The following is a 19,259-nucleotide window of genomic DNA, read 5'->3' as shown; positions in this document are numbered from 1 at the left end:
CAGTGCCACCTTAATCTAACAAAGATGAAAAAAAAATGTGCCACCTTGAGGGGATACCTGGGTTCTTTTCCTTGTCACCGCACCCAATTTATATTGATTAAAACAACGGTATCATGGATATGAAAAAACCGAAATTGCTTTGCGTATAACGTTTTATATGTCCGACCTGCATAGTGCATACAGTACGTGTTTTGTTGTTAAGTAGTGATCTGATCCCATGGTCGTCGTTGACCAGTGTCGGACAAGCATATAGCTCCTTGATACGAAGATGAAATGAAAATTTAATCGAAATTCTACGTACGAAGTTGTCGTTTCCACCTTTTCATCGCATCTCAAGTGTTACTAAACCTGATTTTCATCAATGTTGGAAGTAGCCCGCGTGAAACGGTCAAATGCTATTTTAGGATTAATCTTGTTTTTTCTGAAACTTCACTAATCTCTACTTTAGCACAAGTAACTTGATAGGAGCAAGCTTGTTTATACGACACAATGAATTTCAGGGGTCTCCTGACAGCCCATTTAGAAGGGCGACGAACCAGCAGTTAATAACAATCATTCACAGGTCATACTACAGTATTAAAATGATGGTGGTGCTGAACCATCTCTGCCTCTCTTTCCTCTCACGGAGCAGCGCTGAACATTCGATTGGAAATTTGGAATAGAGCAGGCACACGCCTCAACGGAACAATCTACACAAGTTTCCGCCGCCACTGCTCCACAGAGAAGTATGAGCCAGCGGCAGCAGCAGACGCAACTTGGTTTGTACAACCCTATCAATTCGCTGGCACTACACGCAATGAGCCGTCCGGCAACCGAAGTTGGTGGTGAGGATGCTGAGCCAGCTGCTGGTCGCTTCTTCTCTGCCTGTATCCATCTGACCAGCTGGTCCACCCGCCAGGCATGATTAGCACGACGCTAATGCTAACACAGATGATCGATCATGCCCATTGACTTTGGCCCGGTCAATCTTATCTAACAAACCCCGGACAGTGGACACTAGAATAAGTAAGAAAATAGAAAAGAGACGACCCCATTCTTTTACAGGAACCCAACCCACAATCGGTCCGTAGCATGATGTGTTTTTGTAGGTGAAGAATCCGTATGATATGTTGCTGTCGACTGAACCCAGCAAGCAAAAGCGCAGAGATGAATTGTAAGCGCGGCAAAACTAAGCAAGCAAAACCACCTAATGGCTAACTGCATCCAGCTCATAGGTGGACGTGCATGAACTCGTACCACGCTAGTCTTCGTCTCGTCTCGTCTCTTGCCCACCGTCGGTATATTATTAGTCGTAAAGTCGTAGCCGTGGAGATCGATAGTTCAACGTCAGCCTCTTGCGCCACGCCGCAGCTAGCCACCGTCACCATGTCCAGCCCACCACCTCCGGACGCCGCCGGCTCGCCGCCGGTGACTCCGGTCCCGCCCACTCCGGTGACCCCAACTCCGCCGGTGGCGATTCCGCCTGCTCCGGTGAACCCGGTCCCTCCTGTGGCACTTCCTCCGCAGAGCCCGCCCCCTCCTCCTCCTCCGGACGCGGTTCCGCCTGCTCCGGTTCAGGCCGATCCTCCCACCGTCGTAAACCCTCCGGTGGTGCCCCCGCCGGTGAACTCACCTCCACCGCCTGCACCAAGACCAAGGCCGCCGACGCCAAACCCAACGCCGGTGACACCGTCCCCGCCTCCGCCAAGGCCCACGCCCACGCCGACGCCAAACCCGACGCCGGTAACGCCGTCCCCGCCTCCGCCAAGGCCAACTCCGACGCCAACGCCAACTCCTCGCAGGCCGCCGCCGTCATCTTCGCCAGCGCCGCCTGACGCCACGCCGCCGCCTCCTGGAGGCGTTCCATCGTCGCCGCCGCTCCCGATCGACGCACCAGCCGCAGCAGCGCCTCCGCCGTCGCCTCTTACGTTTTATCCGCCTCCTCCGCCGCAGTTAGCGGACGCGCCGTCGGCATCGGCCAAGCCCCCGTCAGGCAGCGGCACCGCGCTGGGCGTGGGTGTGGCTGTCGGGGCGGTGGTCTTCCTCGGCCTCGCGGCCGCGCTGATCTTCTTCTTCGTGTCCAAGCGGCGCCGTCGCCGTAGGGTACCGCCGCCGGGGACCCCAGGTGCGTATACGTACCGTATTGTAGATATTGCATACATGAAGTAGCCCAAGTGAAACGGGAAGATAGTATAATTGAAATGATGGTGGTGAACCATCTCCTTCCTCGCACCGAACAGCAAGAACATTGTTGATCCGGCTTTTGCAAATTGCAATCGGAGGTCGGCCTGGAACCCGATTTTTGAAATTTTCGAAAGAAAAAAAACACAAACGTTCATTTGCTGCATTTATTAAAAAGTTTCATTTTTGTGTGTGTGCAGCTCATTTAAAAAACGTATTTCATCCCCGCAAAAAAAATTCTATTCATCGTGTTATTTTTACAAACATACACTCATGTAAATGTGTATTTGTTCATGCTATTTTGAAATTCTAAAAGTTTTTGGTATATTTGTCAAAATTTTGGGCTCCCTGAGAGCTGAGAGCGCGAGAGCTAGAAAATCGCACTCGAACGACCACACTTTTGCATAGTTCTTCAAGAAGATATAGTCCTGCACACATTTGATTGAAAATGCCGAATGGAACAGGCACACACGTGAACGTAACAATCCAGATATGTTTCTGCCCTCACAATTCTTCGGAAAAGTTTAAGTCAGCAGCAACGCAACTTGGAAACCGCTAGTGCTAGACACAATGACAATGAGCCATCATGTATCGTTTTTAGAAGTAGGCAACGTAAGCTGGTGAGGTTGTTGAGCGAGCTCCTGGCAAGGTTTTGGTTACCGCTGGGTAATCACATTCTCGACGCCAAGATAAGGGTAGATCCTTCCACGCCTCATCCAACTGTAATTTTAATGGGGCAAGTCAAACCATTCAGGCTCGCCGGGTACTTGCATTCACCTTGCACAATGCGTTCTTCGAGGCCTATTTCATTCGAGGTGACGAAAAAATAGGTTTATTACCTTTTTACATTCCGAGGAGAATGGTTTTTCGTCTCTGTCGAGGTGATGCCAGCCTCCGTAGAACTGCGCATGACACTCTATCAAGCACTCATGTCAAGTAACCCGATGATCAGACTACCTGAAAGGAATGTTTGATGGGGTGTCATCCGTAGTTATGTCAATATCTACGCAAGGTTACTTGCTCAAGACACTCATCATAGATATCTATACGAGATTAGATCCAGACTAGCATTTGTCTTGGATTATAAAGGGGACAAGGTCTAGGTTTTACATGAGTGCTAGGTCGATTACAACCGGACGGGGTCTTTCAAGATTCCCGGGATAGTTGTCTTTCCCGCCAAGCTGGTTGTGCCTCTTCATAAGGCCATTAGTGGCATGGTAGACCTAGCCTGCGTTGTGGCATGGTGGGTCGACTAGCGGCCTGCTGATGTACCATTGGTCCATGGTACAACTACAAATATTGAGTCTTTTTTTCTAAATTTTATACTTAAATGGTGAATGTATAATTAAATGTTATAGCTCCTTTAACCATGCAAATGACTAATCATTGCATAATGATAAGTACATGTTTTCCCAAATCAAATCGTCGCGGGTTCGAGTACCAACTGACCCTGCTAGTAACATGTTTGTTAATGTTATGAGTTCAATACCTATTCATATAGAGATAAAGAATTAAATCAAAAAACCGTTTGATTTTTTATTAGAAATGGGCGGTACTTTTCAATATGTTTGGCAACCGCAAATTCGCCACCCCCTTCCCAGTTAAATGTCATCTATCTGGTAGAAAATCTTGGCTACTTGTTAGATGCTATCTGTTGGATTTATCTGATAGTGCTTTTTCTATCATCCATGTGCTATACCGTGCATGGATTTACCTTTCATAGTTGCTTTAAGATTCGTGCTATATTTTTGGCTTTGACAGCGGTTTCAAAGTATTAATGTATTATATAATGCTTTGTTGTTGTTTTTTCTGGCTTGTATCGCCATGTTTCATTATGTACCAACAAATCCACTATGGGACAAGTTCACTCTCACTTGTTGGTGTGGAAACACGTGATACTTTTCGCAAAATAAAAACAGGAAATGCATGATAGTACATGCAGAGTATGAAACAAAACGAACTGTCTCACAATCAAAAGACGTGTAACGAATCTCAAACGAACAATAAATGATGGATACACATGCACAGTATATTACTTCCTTTGTTCCTAAATAGTTCTACTCCCTCCGTTCCTAAATATAAGTCTTTGTAGATATTTCACTAGTGGACTACATACAGATGTATATAGACATACTTTAGTGTATAGATTCAATCATTTTGCTTCGTATGTAGACCCTTAATGAAATCGATTAAAAGACTTATATTTAGGAACAGAGGGAGTAGTTGACAAGAACTGGACTAATTCTTTCCAATAACAATTATTTAGAAACGGAGGTGGTACATTACATGTGGCTATTCTACTAGTGAGAGCTTCTACACTTCCAAAATCCGATTTCAGCTAATATACAATAGATTGTGATGCTTTATATGGTGGTATAATTGCAATACATTTGCTAATTAGGCTTACAAATTTATGTTATGAGCCTACCGTCATAATCATGCAATCACCACCGCGTGAGGTCAAGGTAGAATCGTATTTCTCATATCGATCCGACCTGCTCTACCTGCCATCCGAAACTAGCCATGATTACCCCAATGCTAACCTTCAGCCCAAGAAAAAAAAACTAGTTACAACGACTTCGTCTTCAGTCTTCTTTTCCTTCATCGTCTTTCTTTCGTCCATATCGATCCGCACATCATCACTGGCCTCACCACGTCTTTGTCACCCACGGGCAGCATCACTGCCCTGCCCTGCCCAAGCCTCAACATCCATCTCGTCGTCAAAGTCACAACCTAAATACCCCTTCCCCCTCTCCGTGTGCACACGAGCACAATCAATCTTCGGACTCATCTTCACCGATGAACTCGTAGCCACACCCCAACATCCACCCTGCATCCATCTTGCATCCATCAACCTTCGAACTTGCCTACGCTCAACCACGGTGTTCACGCCAGTGCTCCGAGGATGCACGAATCAACGGAGACCATTTATTTTTAGTTGCCCGAAGAATAGAAAAAAAAGTATAATAATAAAATGATCGATCAGGCACGTTGACTTTGGCCTGGTCAATCTTATATCTAACAAAACCCTTGAATAGTGGATACTATAATAATATTTCCTCTATCTTAAAATAAATATCTCAATTTTAATATAATTTTATATTAGAATTAATATAAAATTAAGACTTTTGTTTTAAAACGGAGGAAGTAAGAAAGAAAAGAAACCAGCATGCATGATACGTTGCTGTCGCTCAAACTCAGTATAAGCAAAAGCCAAGAGAAGAATTCTCTTCCAAGCCAAACCACCTCATCGCTAACTGCGTCCAGCCCGTACTTAGTCTTCTCCTCTAATCTCTTTTCCCATGCGGTATATTTAGTCGTAGCTCGTAGCCGTGCTCTGCTCACAGTTAAACGTGAGGCACTTCCGCACTTGCACCATGTCCAGTCCACCGCCGGACTCCGGCGGGTCGCCACCCGTGACCCCATCTCCGACGCCGCCGGTTACGCCGGTGACTCCGGCTCCTCCGGACAATCCCGTCGTGACGCCTCCGGTGGCCCCAGCGAATAATCCACCTCCTCCGGACACAAGCATGTTTGCTCCGCCTCCTCCGGTGACTCCGTCACCACCGCCTCCGGAAGCCATTCCTCCTACTCCGGTGACTCCATCACCACCGCCTCCGGAAGCCATTCCTCCTACTCCGGTGACTCCATCACCACCGCCTCCGGAAGCCATTCCTCCTACTCCGGTGACTCCATCACCTCCTCCTCCGGCAGCAATTCCGCCTTCGCCGGTGACTGCTCCACCACCTCCTCCTCCGGTAGCAATTCCACCTGCAGTGCCTCCTCAGGCTGCAGCTGTTCCGCCCACTACCGCGAAACCCCCGACCATCGCAAACCCTCCAGTGGAGCCCCCGGCAGACCCTCCAGCGGAACCCCCGTCGAATCCACCTCCGCCACCTCCACCGTCGCCACCTCCACCAAGGCCGCCGACGCGGCCAAACCCGCCAATAACACCGTCGCCAAACCCAACGCCAGTGACACCGTCGCCACCTCCACCAAGCCCCACGCCGACGCCAAACCCAACGCCGGCAACACCGTCGCCACCTCCAGCAAGGCCAGCTCCGACGCCACCCCCACCCCCGCCGACTGATGAGCCACGTTCATTCCCACCGCCGCCTGACGCCACGCCGCCACCTCCTGAAGACGCCCCATATTCGCCGCCGGCCCCGACTGACGCCCCAGCTGAACCAGCGCCTCCGCCGTCACCTCTAACGTGGTCTCCACCTCCTCCGCCGCTCTCAACGGACGCGCCGGCGACCTTGGCCAAGTCCTCGTCAAGCAGCAGGACAACGGTGGGCTTGGGCGTGGGCGTGGCCGCCGGGGCGGTGGTCTTGCTCGGCCTCGCGGCCGTCATCTTCTTCTTCTTGGCCAGGCGGCGCCGTCGCCGTCGGGTGCGGCCGCCCGGGACTCCAGGTGCGTACGTGTATAAATTTGAGACATACAGCGCGGGTGGGGGTGCATTCGATTGGAAATTTGAGACGGAACAGGCACACGACATAAACAATTCAAACATGTGTTCCGCCGCCACTGCTCCTCGGAAAAAGGGAAAAGTAGGAGCCAGAAGCAGAGCAACTTGGGCCCTGTTTGTTTGAGATTTTTTTAGCTTAATTTAAAAGTCCCTAGTCCCTACCCGTTTGTTTCCAGGAACTAAATAAGGACTAGAGGTCATTAAATAACATGCAAAAGACCATATTATCCTTAGTAATGTAGTAGTAGTTGACATGCAAAAAGTAAGGGCATTGTTGGAAAAAGTGCCAATTTTTTTTCCAAAAAGACCCTTCCTTAGAGCATGGTTAATAACAAAGCCTGCTGCTGGCTATATGTCAATGCCACGTTACATAGAACCCTTATAAAAGTCTACTAGTACAATAGCTTGGCTGTAAACTAGCTAGTACTATTTAATGTTTACATGTAAAGGAAGGCAAGAATACACTCTTGATTGGTTACACGGAAATGAACGACTGCTCGCACCGGTGCATGTTGTTGTTTTTCTTGTTTCTCGCGTTGCAGCCGGCGACAGCCGGAGCGCCCGCTCCCTTCTTTTTCCTTCACTCTCTCTCCTTCAGCAATGATTTTCGATGACGTGGTAATGCTTATAGCCAGCTGACTAGACCTATTGTACTTGTTCTTAGGACTTCTCCAAATAGTCTCAAATACCCTATTTTAGTCCCTAAAAATCTCTCCTGTTTGTTTCATATGAGACTTTTTAAGACTTTTTAGTCCCTGCAACAAAAAGTCCGAAACAAACGCCCCCTTGGTTTGTAGTCGTCGCTGGTGTACAGTAGCACACGCTAGTATAAAACGAGCCGTCAGGCCATGACGGTTTGCTGATGCAGGTCGCGTGCTGTATCATCGGTCTGACCTGGTCCGCATGCCATCCAAACACTAGGCTTGATTGTAGCACAATACGCTAATGCCAACAAAAATTGATGGCTCATTGATTGACTTTGGCACGGTCAAGCTGATCGAACAACCCCTGGGTGGTGGATACTAGAATAAGAAAGAGAAAGAGACCAAGCCACTTCTTTTCCATATATAGTTATGCATGAACCGAAAATCCCTTTTGGAGACAGAGCTCCATGACCGGTTTTTGAAAAAAAATTCAATATTTACAAGTATTTATATTTTCACATCTTAAAAAAACTGAAAAAATTAGGTGTGCTTAGATCTTAGTCGAGTGAGACTTAACAAATTCTCAATGTACGATCTTATGAATATAACATCGGTTGAGACACAACCAGGTCTCAGTTCGACTGAGACTTAGCAAGGCTAAAAAAATATAGGTATACATGAAGGCATAATGCATTACTGAGTAAATTTTTAAGACTACTTAGAAATGAGGTTGGTGTAAAAAAGTTCAAAGCTTTTAACACATGATACTATTCATTCTTCTAGTTTATGAATTTATCTTTTTATATAGATCACGTTTTAAGGTATTTCATCATAAAATTTCATCCCATAAGATCCTTGATACTTACTTCCTCCGTTCTAAAATAACTGTCTTAAGCTTAAAACAACTTTGTACTAGAGCTAGTATAAAGTTGAGACACTTATTTTGGAACGGACGGAATATTTATTTGTAAAAAAAATAGAATTCTCTAAAATTGAAAAGTTTGATAAACACGTAACCCATACAAGAACCTAAAACAGAGCAGAAATGGAGAATTGTACACCACCATGCTAATAAGCAAAACCACATAACTGCAAAACTGGTTGCAGCCCATAGATCCCTTTTCAGTTCGCACCGGCACCTCGCTACCCGTCTCCCCTCCTCTGTTAGCCATCGGCACATCGCTATATCAGTCGTAACCAATCGTGGAATAGTTTAGCGTTAGGCACTTGCACCACGCCGCAGCCATCATGTCCAATACACCTCCTCCGGACGCCGGCGGGCCGCCGCCGGCGACTCCCGCGCCAGTTGCGCCGGTGTCTCCACCTGCTCCGGCGCCACCGGTTGTTGCGCCGGTTTCTCCACCTCCTCCGGACGCCGCCGGGCCGCCGCCGGTCACCCCGCCACCCCCGGACGCCTCTGGGACGCCTCCGGTGGCTCCGCCTCCTCCAGACGCCGCCGGGACGCCCCCGCCACCGGTGAATCCACCTCCCCCGGACGGCGCCAGCGCGCCCCCTCCGGTCAACCCCCCGGTGAATTCTCCTCCGCCACCTCCACCAAGGCCAACGCCGACGCCGAGCCCAGCTCCAGTAACACCATCGCCACCTCCGCCAAGTCCCACGCCGACGCCAGTAACACCGTCCCCACCTCCACCAAGGCCAACCCCAACGCCAACTCCCAGCCGGCCGCCGCCATCCTCCCCACCTCCCCCGACGGACGCGCCACGTTCATCTCCACCGCCGCCTGAGGCCACGCCGCCACCTCCTCAAGACGTCCCATCATCGCCGCCGCCCCCGAACGACGCCCCAGCCGCAGCAGCGCCTCCGCCGTCGCTTCCAACGTTGTCTCCGCCTCCGCCGCCGCAGTCAGCCTCCGCCAGGTCCTCGTCAAGCAGCGGGACCGCGGTGGGCGTGGGCGTGGCCGTCGGGGCGGTGGTCTTGCTCGGCCTCGCGGCCGCCCTGATATTCTGCTTCGTGTCCAGGCGGCGCCGTCGCCGAAGGGTGCTGCTGCCGGAGAACCGAGGTGCGTACACATTACTGTGCATGCTGCATACGCCCGGTCGCGAGAACGCCATTGTTGACACGCGCGCGACTTTTTCCGCGATACCTGCACACAACGCGTTAACTGACGCGCGGTGCTAGTGCGAGTCCGCGCGCCATTCTCTCCTGATGCTACGGCACGGCGCTCGCGACAGGCTGACAGCGACTCGCTCCGCGGCACGGCGCGGCGTGCCAGCGCGCGACCCACGTAGTGCTAGAGCTGCTCGCGCCGACATGATTAGTGCTCCACTTTCTTTCGTCGAGGGCTGCCGATTTTCCATCTAGAAACTGAACAACTTTCATCTCAAATTCAAATTCTGAACGCGTTCTTTCAAAAAATTCTGAATGCGTTCGTGCGAGTGGTGATTTGACCGGTGTTTTTGTTTTTTGGTACCAGCGGATTTCTTCTACGACCCGAGGCAGCCGACGACGCCGCTGCAGCCGTCGCACGCGCTGTCGACGGCGTCGTCGACGCCGCCGCTGATGGCTTCGTGGACGCAGAGCAGCGGCGGCGGGGGCGGCGGGTCCCCGCTGCCGGCAATGACGGGCGGCACGTTCCGGTACGACGAGCTGGCGGCGGCGACGGACGGGTTCGCGGAGGCGAACCTGCTGGGGCAGGGCGGGTTCGGTCACGTGTACAAGGGCACGGTGAACGGGCAGGAGGTGGCCATCAAGAAGCTGCGCGCCGGCAGCGGGCAGGGCCACCGCGAGTTCCGCGCCGAGGTGGACATCATCAGCCGCGTCCACCACAAGAACCTCGTCTCCCTCGTCGGCTTCTGCATCCACGCCGAGCAGCGCCTCCTCGTCTACGAGTACGTCCCCAACAAGACCCTCGAGTCCCACCTGCACCACGGTACGCCCCATCGACGCCGTTGCGACTGCTCTGCTCTTCTCTTCTCTGCTGGGACTGACAGAGGAGGCTGGTTTTTGGGTGCTCTCAGGGAGCGGCCGCGCGACGCTGGATTGGCCGCGCCGGTGGAAGATCGCCGTCGGCTCGGCGAAGGGCCTCGCGTACCTGCACGAGGACTGTGAGTTCACTTCATTCTGATACGGAGCTTGTCGCCCGGAGCTCTTCTTGCATGACACTAAATTGTTTGGCATTGATCTCAGGCCATCCTAAGATCATCCATCGTGACATCAAGGCGGCCAACATCCTCCTCGACTACAACTATGAGCCCAAGGTAGGTAGATCGTCATAACCCAGCAACACGGTTGATTTGAAGCATCGTCTGCCTGTGTCGCTTTCGGTGTATCTAATAACCCTTCCTTGGACTGCGTGCAGGTTGCTGATTTCGGGCTGGCCAAATGCCAAGAAGCAGAACACACCGCTGTTTCCACGCGGGTGATGGGAACGTTTGGGTAAGACTGTTGATTATTATTCAGAAACCCAACAAATTATCCCCCTTATGATATCTCAGTGAATCAATGCATGTGGAGTGAGTAATCTTGCGTTGCAAAAACCTTTGTCTCCACACAGATATCTGGCCCCGGAATATGCCGCCACCGGCAAAGTCAATGACCGGTCCGACGTCTTCTCCTTCGGCGTGATGCTTCTGGAGCTCATCACCGGAAGGAAACCTATCATGACGTCCTCGGATCACCAGCCCGAAACACTGGTTGCTTGGGTGAGCCACCAAACCATCCACCCCTGAATTATTCATTCAGGGAAATGTTAGCGAGTAGTACTGACTACTGAGACGGTTCCGAACAGGCAAAGCCCTTGCTGACCAAGGCCGCGGAGGAGGAGAACTACGAGGAGCTGATCGACCCGGAGCTGGGGACCAACTACGACGCCTACGACATGGCGCGGCTCGTCGCGTGCGCCGCCGCCGCCGTTCGCCAGACGGCGCGGTCTCGCCCGCGGATGACTCAGGTGCGTGCCGGATCCCCTCGCCTACCGGCTAGCCCACCCTTGGTTTTGCAGTTGCACATTGAATTGCCGCCGCTATACATCGTTCACAAGCAACTAAGGGAGGCGCTCGTGTGAACCAGATCGTTCGGTACCTGGAGGGCGAGCTGTCGGCGGAGGACCTGAACGGCGGCATGGCGCCGGGCCAGAGCGCGATGCATCGCTCAGGGGGCGGCAACACGGACGACGTGAGGCGGCTCAGGAGGATGGCGTTCGGGCCGGGCACCGGGACGGCCGGCGGCACCATCAGCGAGTACGCCAGCAGCGAGATGAGCGCGCCGACGAGCGAGTATGGGCTGAACCCGTCCAGCGAGTACACGGCCAGCAGCGCCGCGGACACGGAGGACATGGCGGACTTCCCGCACAGAGCCGGCGCCGGCAGGGGCGCCGCCGAGGGGGACAGCGGCGAGGCGGGACGTGCAACCACGGAGGGGTTCAGCAGGCGCACCACCGCCAGACGTACCGGCCGGGGGTGACGGGACGTACGGAATACATTTACGAGCGGCTGATCAAGGAGTCGTCGCTCGTGTCGTGTATATATATGTGATGCTGTCGCTGTGGGGTTTGGTTTGCGTTTCTTTGTTTCAGTTTTCGGGTTCATGCGATTTTTGGTGGGTGGTGGAACAAGTGGTAACTTGTACGTGCGTCCATTAATTAACCACAGAGGTGAATAAAACGGAAAGAGGTGATGGAGAATTCTCGTAACAGCCTCTTTCCTTGTTGAATACTCCCTCCGTTCTAAAATAAGTGTCTCAAATTTAATATAAATTTATACTAGAGCTAATATAAAGTTGAGACTCTTATTTTAAAACAGAGGAAGTACTACAAAAGGCAATTGGCCGAACAAAGGTATATATAAGGATATCAAACACAATAAGGTACGCATTTAGGATGGTCGTTCGCGCGTTGTGTCGAGGAAGGACAAAAAACAAAACATTCGCACCTCTTGCTTACGGCCATTCTTTCGTTCTCTCCTTCTAGCTAGGGTCCCTCCAACGCCGCCGCTGCCAGCCGCCGCTGCCATCCTCACCGACGCTCGTTCTTCATCTCCCATCTCGAGCCCCACCTATCATTCAACGTCATCTCCCCGATTTTCTCGATTTGAATCTGAGGAGCGCACGGGAGGCCAGGTGCCGGTTGTCGGGACATGGCGATAAGTAGACTTAGACCTTGGATCCCTCCGTCTCACAAGGCCAGGGCTCCCGTCCGTGCAGCGCCGCCGTCAACATGGAGGCCCGTGCTCGGGCAGGCGCCGCGGTGTTGGATGTGACGATGAGTCTTCTAGGGACCATGTGGTGGGCGTGACCTCCCCCGGCTCCCTGCACTCGCCCGCGACGACGAGTACCATGTCGTGATGCACCCCCGGTCCTAGCTCATGGTCGTGCTTGGCAAGCCCCATGACGTGCCTTGAATTTGGTCGTGACATGGTTGTCTGATGCGTCGTACGCACCGGGAGGTTTGGTCGGTCGAGGCCTGGATATTAGGGTATCAGGGTCGTGTTGCTTGATGGACAAAGGCCAGGGGTACAACCTCCTTTTCGATAAAAAAAATGAGGGGCGATGATGATGATTCTTGCTGAGATAAGCATGTCTTGAGCAATCAAGACCATTGTGGCAGGTGGGTACCAAATTAGAGCCCACCCTTACCTCTCTTGGAGCATGTTCAATTCATCAGCATTGTTTGATGTTCTGCACCTTGGATGGTCATTTTATTGACATTGCGATGGGTATGTTATGTAGTAAGAGATGTGAGTGTTGTGCTTGAAGATCACACACAAACCCGAACCCTCTTTTACTATGCTACGAATAAACACTTTTCTTATCTACTCCCTCCGTTCCAAAATTCTTGTCTTAGGTTTGTCTAGAAATAGATGTATCTAAATACTATAACATGAATAGATACATTCGTATTTAGACAAATCTAAGACAAGAATTTTGGAGCGGAGGGAGTACTATATAGTGTTCGTTTTTCTGTTCTATTTCTCTATTGTGTTGATACGAGTGAAGATCCATCTGTACTTCGGATTTATGTCTTATTTTGGTGATGGGTCTATTTTGTCTCCCATATGGCATAACGAGGCAGTATCTATTTTGGTCAGAGCAGACCCTTTGTTATGATTATCTTTGCTGTTTAGTTCACTCGTCATCATTCTCTTTTTAAGCTGCTGCTATCAATATCAACTGCTACATTGCTTATTTGAATGACATGATGGATTAGTGTGGCATGGATCCCTCACAGGTTGTTTAAAATGAGAGTTCCAAGTAACTTTATCAGCTGAAAAGTTTTTTTTGTTAAAAATATTCTTATATTTTGTCTAATCATGAATGAAAGTCCTCTTGGAGATTTTGCTTGGGCCATTTGGGATCTGTATGTTATTTAGTGGTCTTGCTTTGGTTTTGTTTTCATTTCGCCAAAGGGTGCAATGTGGAAACCATGCATCGACTATCTCTCTATCAATACCATTGTCTTTTTCACCATGTTCGGACATTGCGACATTAATTCAATTTGACACCTCATATTTTTTACTTCATTCTTAGTAATTCCTTATTTGTAACTATTGTTTCTTCACTTGCATATCTTTGTGATCAGCTTAGGCAATAGACATCCGATGGTTTCACATTTTCCTTGGTAAGTGTACATGTCATGTAGTCCATCAAAAGAACGAAATGCACCAAATTGGTAGAGGCCTTCCTATTTATACATTAAATTTATGGTATTGATTATCTATCACATGATATAGTCGACATTTAAACTGTTAGTTTATTTATTTTTCAGCATGAAGCTCTATCATCCATGTACTTATATGATTAGAAATTCTAATTAGAACATGAAATGATTACCATCTAGAGTTTTGTAGCAGCTGTAGTTCTATACTTATGTGCAAAACCATGCTAGCCTTGTCATCTCTGGCATCTTTTAATAATGCTATCCAATGCGCTGATGCCCTTCCAGTTCGAGGGCTCTCTCTCGCATCCCTCTCGTCGTTGGCTTTGTGCCATTCATGTGTTTCTTTTCTATATACTGGATTGCTCTTTAATTTTTGTTTGTCAAGCTTTGACATCGTTGTGGTTGTTAATATCTCTGTGGGCGTTCTTTGACCTGGATAATGATAACTAGTAGCTCAAGAGTGACCTCAAGGACCTCTACATCAACACTACCATGTAAGTCCGCTTTTTCTATATCCAGATCCTCCTGATCTATTATGCATGCCAATCTATTTCGCATCAGTGAACGACATAATGATACAGTTGTTATGTGTTTGTAGTCAGATGAATGTTGTTGGGAAAAGGAAGGTTGTGTCGTGGTGATCCATGTGTTGTACCATCTGCGCAAGGAGTTGCTTAAAGGGTAAGTTTGCAACCTATGTGAAATTTAGTTAACTTATGTTGATGATAATGATGTCACATACGACGAGAAAACAGGATGGTTTTCTACATTTTCTTTTACATATATTTTTGAACTGGAAACTTGTATCAATCATACGGTTAGCAAAACTGACCTCGTGATTCAGGATAATATAAATATGGTGTTTGCAAGAAAAAATAGCAAACATTTTGCAGTAACATGGATGCCATTTGGTTGAGTAGTAGTATTGGTACTCCGGTTAGGCCATTACTATCAACCACAATTGAAAACTATCCTTCTCAAAAAAGACAATTCAGTATACTCCATGCTGAAATCAATTCATTAACAAATATTGGTGCTATTATAATGCTTCTTGGATAATCGTGTTCTGTTTGTGGTTTCTTCATGTGACATATATTTGGAGTTTAAACTTTCTTCCAATTGCTAGCCTTTTTTGTTGTAAATATGCCCTAGAGGCAATGATAAAATAGTTATTATTGTATTTCCTGTTTCAAGATAATCGTTCATTATCCATGCTATAATTGTATTGAATGAAAGCATAGATACATGTGTGGATATATAGACAAAACAATCTCCCTAGTAAGCCTCTAGTTGACTAGCCAGTTGATCAAGGATGGTTAAGGTTTTCTGACCATATGCAAGTGTTGTCACTTGATGACTGGATCACATCATTAGGAGAATGATGTGATGGACAAGACCCAAATTATAAACGTAGCATGTGATCGTGTCATTTTGTTGCAATTGTTTTCTGCGTGTCAATTATTCATTCCTATGACCATGAGATCATGTAACTCACTGACACCGTAGAAATACCTTGTGTGTATCAAACGTCGTAACGTTACTGGGTGATTATAAAGGTGCTCTACAGGTATCTCCGAAGGTGTCCGTTGAGTTAGCATGGATCAAGACTGGGATTTATCACTCCGTGTGACGGAGAGGTATCTCGGGGCCCATTCTGTAATACAACATCACATATAAGCCTTGCAAGCAATGTGACTCAAGTGTTAGTCACGGGATCTTGTATTACAGAACGAGTAAAGAGACTTGCCACAAGATTGAAATAGGTATAGGGATACCGACGATCAAATCTCGGGCAAGTAACATACCGAAGGACAAAGGGAATGATATACGGGATTATATGAATCCTTGGCACAGAGGTTCAACCGATAAGATCTTCGTAGAATATGTAGGATCCAGTATGGACATCCAGGTACCGCTGTTGGATATTGACCGGGGAGTGTCTCAGGTCATGTCTGCATAGTTCTCGAACCCGCAGGGTCTGCACGCTTAAGGTTCGATGACATTTCGGTATAGTTGAGTTATAGGTGTTGGTGACAGAAGGTTGTTTGGAGTCCCGGATGAGATCACGGACGTCACGAGGGTTTCCGGATGGTCCGGAAACGAAGATTGATATATAAGATTGTTTCATTTGGTCTTAGGAAAGATTTCGGGCATTACCGGTAGTGTACCGGGAGTGACGAATGGGTTCCGGGCTTTCACCGGGAGGGGCTCACCCACCCGGGAGTGAGCCTAATAGCCCAAGGGTGGCGCACCAGCCCTTAGTGGCTGGTGAGGCCAGCCCATGTGGGCTATGTCGGCTAAGGAAAAAAGACCAAAGAGAAAAGAAAAAAAAGAGGGAGGTGGGAAGGAAGAGGAGGATGACTCCTTCCCCAAACCGAATTGGAGTTGGTGTCCTCCTCCTCTCGGCCGGAACCCTTGGGGCTCTCTTGAGCCCAAGGCTAGCCCCTCCCCTCCTCCTATATATACTATAGGTTTTAGGGTTTTTGAGACACAACTTTAGCCATGTGCAACCCTAAACATCTACTTCGTAGTTCTTCCTCTAGATAAGTTTTGTGCGGAGCTTGGGCGGAGCCCTGCAGGAATAGATCATCACCGGCGCGCCGTCAAGCTATCGGAGAACTCATCTACTTCCCCGTCTCTCTTGCTGGATCAAGAAGGCGGAGATCGTCATCGAGATGTACGTGTGCTGAACGCGGAGGTGCCGTCCGTTCGGCGCTAGATCGGAACGGATCGTGGGACGATAGAGATTTGAATCACGAAGCTGTACCACTACATCAACCACATTTCTTAACGCTTCCCGCTTAGTGATCTACAAGGGTATGTGGATCCTATCTCCCTCTCACAGATGAACATCACCATGATAGGTCTTCGTGGGCGTAGGAAATTTTTTGTTTCCCATGCAACGTTCACCAACAGTGGCATCATGAGCTAGGTTCATGCGTAGATGTAATCTCGAGTAGAACACAAATTTTTTTGTGGGCGCTGATGTTCGATTTGCTGCCGTCCTTAGTCTTTTCTCGATTCGGCGATATTGTTGGATTGAAGTGGCCCGGACCAACATTACTCGTATGCTTACGAGAGACCGGTTTCATCGACTAACATGCAACTTGTTGCATAAAGATGACTGGCGGGTGCCTGTTTCTTCAACTTTAGTTGAATTGGATTTGACCGAGGCGGCCTTGGAGAGAGGTTAAATAGCAATTTGCACATCTCCATTGTGGTTTTGCGTAAGTAAGATGCGATCATACCAGATACCCATAGCAACCACGTAAAACATGCAACAACAAATTAGAGGACGTCTAACTTGTTTTTGCAGGGTATGCTTGTGATGTGATATGGCCAAAGACATGATGTGATATATTGGATGTATGAGATGATCATGTTGTAATAGTTAAAAATCGACTTGCACGTCGATGCTACGGCAACCGGCAGGAGCCATAGGGTTGTCTTTAAACTAACGTTTGTGTTTGCAGATGCGTTTACTATATTTCTAGGTTGTAGCTTTAGTAGTAATAGCATAGATAGCACGACAACCTCGATGGCGGCACGATGAAGGAGGTCATGGTGTGGCGCTGGTGACGATGAAGATCATGCCGGTGCTTTGGTGATGGAGATCAAGAAGCACAAGATCATGGCCATATCATGTCACTTATGAATTGCATGTGATGTTAATCCTTTTATGCAACTTATCTTGCTTAGAACGACGGTAGCATTATAAGGTGATCCTTCACTAAAATTTCAAGACAAAATTGTGTTCTCCCCGACTGTGCACCATAGCGACAATTCGTCGTTTTGAGACACCATGTGATGATCGGGTGTGATAGACTCAACGTTCACATACAACGGGTGCAAAACAGTTGCACACGCGGAACACTCGGGTTAAACTTGACAAGCCTAGCATGTGAAGACATGGCCTCGGAAGACAAGAGACCGAAAGGTCGAGCATGAATCGTATAGTTGATATGATTAACATAGAGATGTTTACCACTGAAACTACACTCAACTCACGTGATGATCGGATTTGAGTTAGTAAATTTGGATCATGTCACACTCAAGTAACTAGAGGGATGTCTATTTGAGTGGGAGTGTATTAGAAATTTGATTATTTAAACTCTAATTGTCTTGAACATAGTCTAAGTCCACTTTGCAATATTTTATGTTGTAGATCAATGGCTCACGCAGTAGCAACCCTGAATTTCAATACGTTCCTAGAGAAAGCTAAGCTGAAAGATGATGGTAGCAACTTTGTAGACTCGTCTCGTAATCTTAGGCTCATCCTACAAGCTGGGAAAAAGAATTATGTCTTTGATGCTGCGCTAGGAGATGAACCACCTGCTACGTCTCACCAAGATGTTTTGAACGCTTCGCAATCACGTAAGGAGGACTACTCAGTAGTTCAATGTGCAGTCTTGTATGGCTTGGAACCGGGACTTCAACGATGCTTTGAACGTCATGGAGCATATGAGATGTTCCAGGAGTTGAAGTTTATCTTTAAGAAAAACGCCCGAATCGAGAGGTATGAGACCTCCGATAAATTCTATGCTTGCAAGATGGAGGAGAATTCGTCTGTCACTGAACATGTGCTCAAAATGTCTGGGTACTTGATACGTCTCCGTCGTATCTACTTTTCCGAACTCTTTTGCCCTTGTTTTGGACTCTAATTTGCATGCTTTGAATGGAGCTAACCCAGACTAATGCTGTTTTCAGCACAATTGCCATGGTGTTGTTTTTGCGCAGAAATAAAAGTTCTCGTAATAACCTGAAAATTTACGGAGAATTTTTCTGGGATTTATGAAAAATACTGGCGCAAGAATCAGCGAAGGAAGTGGAGCCGTGAGCCCACAAGCCCACCAGGCGCGACCCCCCTAGCCGCGCCTGGCAGGCTTGTGGAGCCCACGACGCTCCACCGCCTCCAAATCGAGCTCTATTTAGTCCGTCTCGCCCGGAAAAAAAATCAAGGAGAAGAGTTCATCGCGTATTACGATACGAAGGCGCCGCCACCTCGTGTTCTTCATCTGGAGGGCAGATCTGGAGTCCGTTCTGGGCTCCGGAGAGGGGAAATCGTCGCCATCGTCATCATCAACCTTCCTTCATCGCCAATTCCATGATGCTCTTCACCGTTCGTGAGTAATCTCATCGTAGGCTTGCTGGACGGTGATGGGTTGGATGAGATCTATCATGTAATCGATTTAGTTTTGACGGGGATTGAACCCTAGTATCCACTATGTTCTGAGATTGATGTTGCTACTACTTTGCCATGCTTAATGCTTGTCACTAGGGCCCGAGTGCCATGATTTCAGATCTGAACCTATTATGTTTTCGCCAAAATATGTGTGTTTTAGATCCTATCTTGCAAGTTGTAGTCACCTACTAT

General features: G+C 48.5%; 2 protein-coding genes across 3 annotated transcripts; both read left to right on the top strand.

Moving 5' to 3' along the window:
• Nucleotides 1–1,140: 1,140 nt before the first annotated feature.
• Nucleotides 1,141–11,923, top strand: LOC123444416 (proline-rich receptor-like protein kinase PERK1). Of its 2 annotated transcripts, none has more exons than XM_045121116.1 (8): nucleotides 1,141–2,104; nucleotides 9,707–10,162; nucleotides 10,251–10,337; nucleotides 10,420–10,490; nucleotides 10,592–10,668; nucleotides 10,787–10,934; nucleotides 11,021–11,182; nucleotides 11,302–11,923. In XM_045121116.1, the coding sequence occupies exons 1-8, from the start codon at nucleotides 1,225–1,227 to the stop codon at nucleotides 11,692–11,694; spliced, it is 2,274 nt and encodes a 757-aa protein (XP_044977051.1). In that variant the 5' UTR covers nucleotides 1,141–1,224; the 3' UTR covers nucleotides 11,695–11,923. The 2 variants fall into 2 exon arrangements, with proteins under 2 accessions (XP_044977051.1, XP_044977053.1); XM_045121118.1 differs by lacking the exon at nucleotides 1,141–2,104 and adding an exon at nucleotides 9,147–9,292.
• Nucleotides 5,468–6,798, top strand: LOC123444417 (vegetative cell wall protein gp1-like). The gene has a single exon (XM_045121119.1). The coding sequence runs from the start codon at nucleotides 5,538–5,540 to the stop codon at nucleotides 6,750–6,752; it is 1,215 nt and encodes a 404-aa protein (XP_044977054.1). The 5' UTR covers nucleotides 5,468–5,537; the 3' UTR covers nucleotides 6,753–6,798.
• Nucleotides 11,924–19,259: the final 7,336 nt, after the last annotated feature.

This window comes from Hordeum vulgare, chromosome 3H (genome assembly GCF_904849725.1).
Source record: "Hordeum vulgare subsp. vulgare chromosome 3H, MorexV3_pseudomolecules_assembly, whole genome shotgun sequence".
NCBI classification, from domain to species: Eukaryota; Viridiplantae; Streptophyta; class Magnoliopsida; order Poales; family Poaceae; genus Hordeum; species Hordeum vulgare.
This window is presented reverse-complemented; position numbering and strand designations above follow the sequence as displayed.

Excerpts from the sequence above, each read along its gene's own strand:
- LOC123444416 (XM_045121116.1), top strand. The coding sequence starts at position 1,225 with ATGAACTCGTACCACGCTAGTCTTCGTCTCGTCTCGTCTCTTGCCCAC. Across the intron at positions 2,105-9,706 it reads ACCGCCGCCGGGGACCCCAG|CGGATTTCTTCTACGACCCG; the intron begins GTGCGTATACGT and ends TTTTGGTACCAG. Across the intron at positions 10,935-11,020 it reads CCGAAACACTGGTTGCTTGG|GCAAAGCCCTTGCTGACCAA; the intron begins GTGAGCCACCAA and ends GGTTCCGAACAG.
- LOC123444417 (XM_045121119.1), top strand. The coding sequence starts at position 5,538 with ATGTCCAGTCCACCGCCGGACTCCGGCGGGTCGCCACCCGTGACCCCA.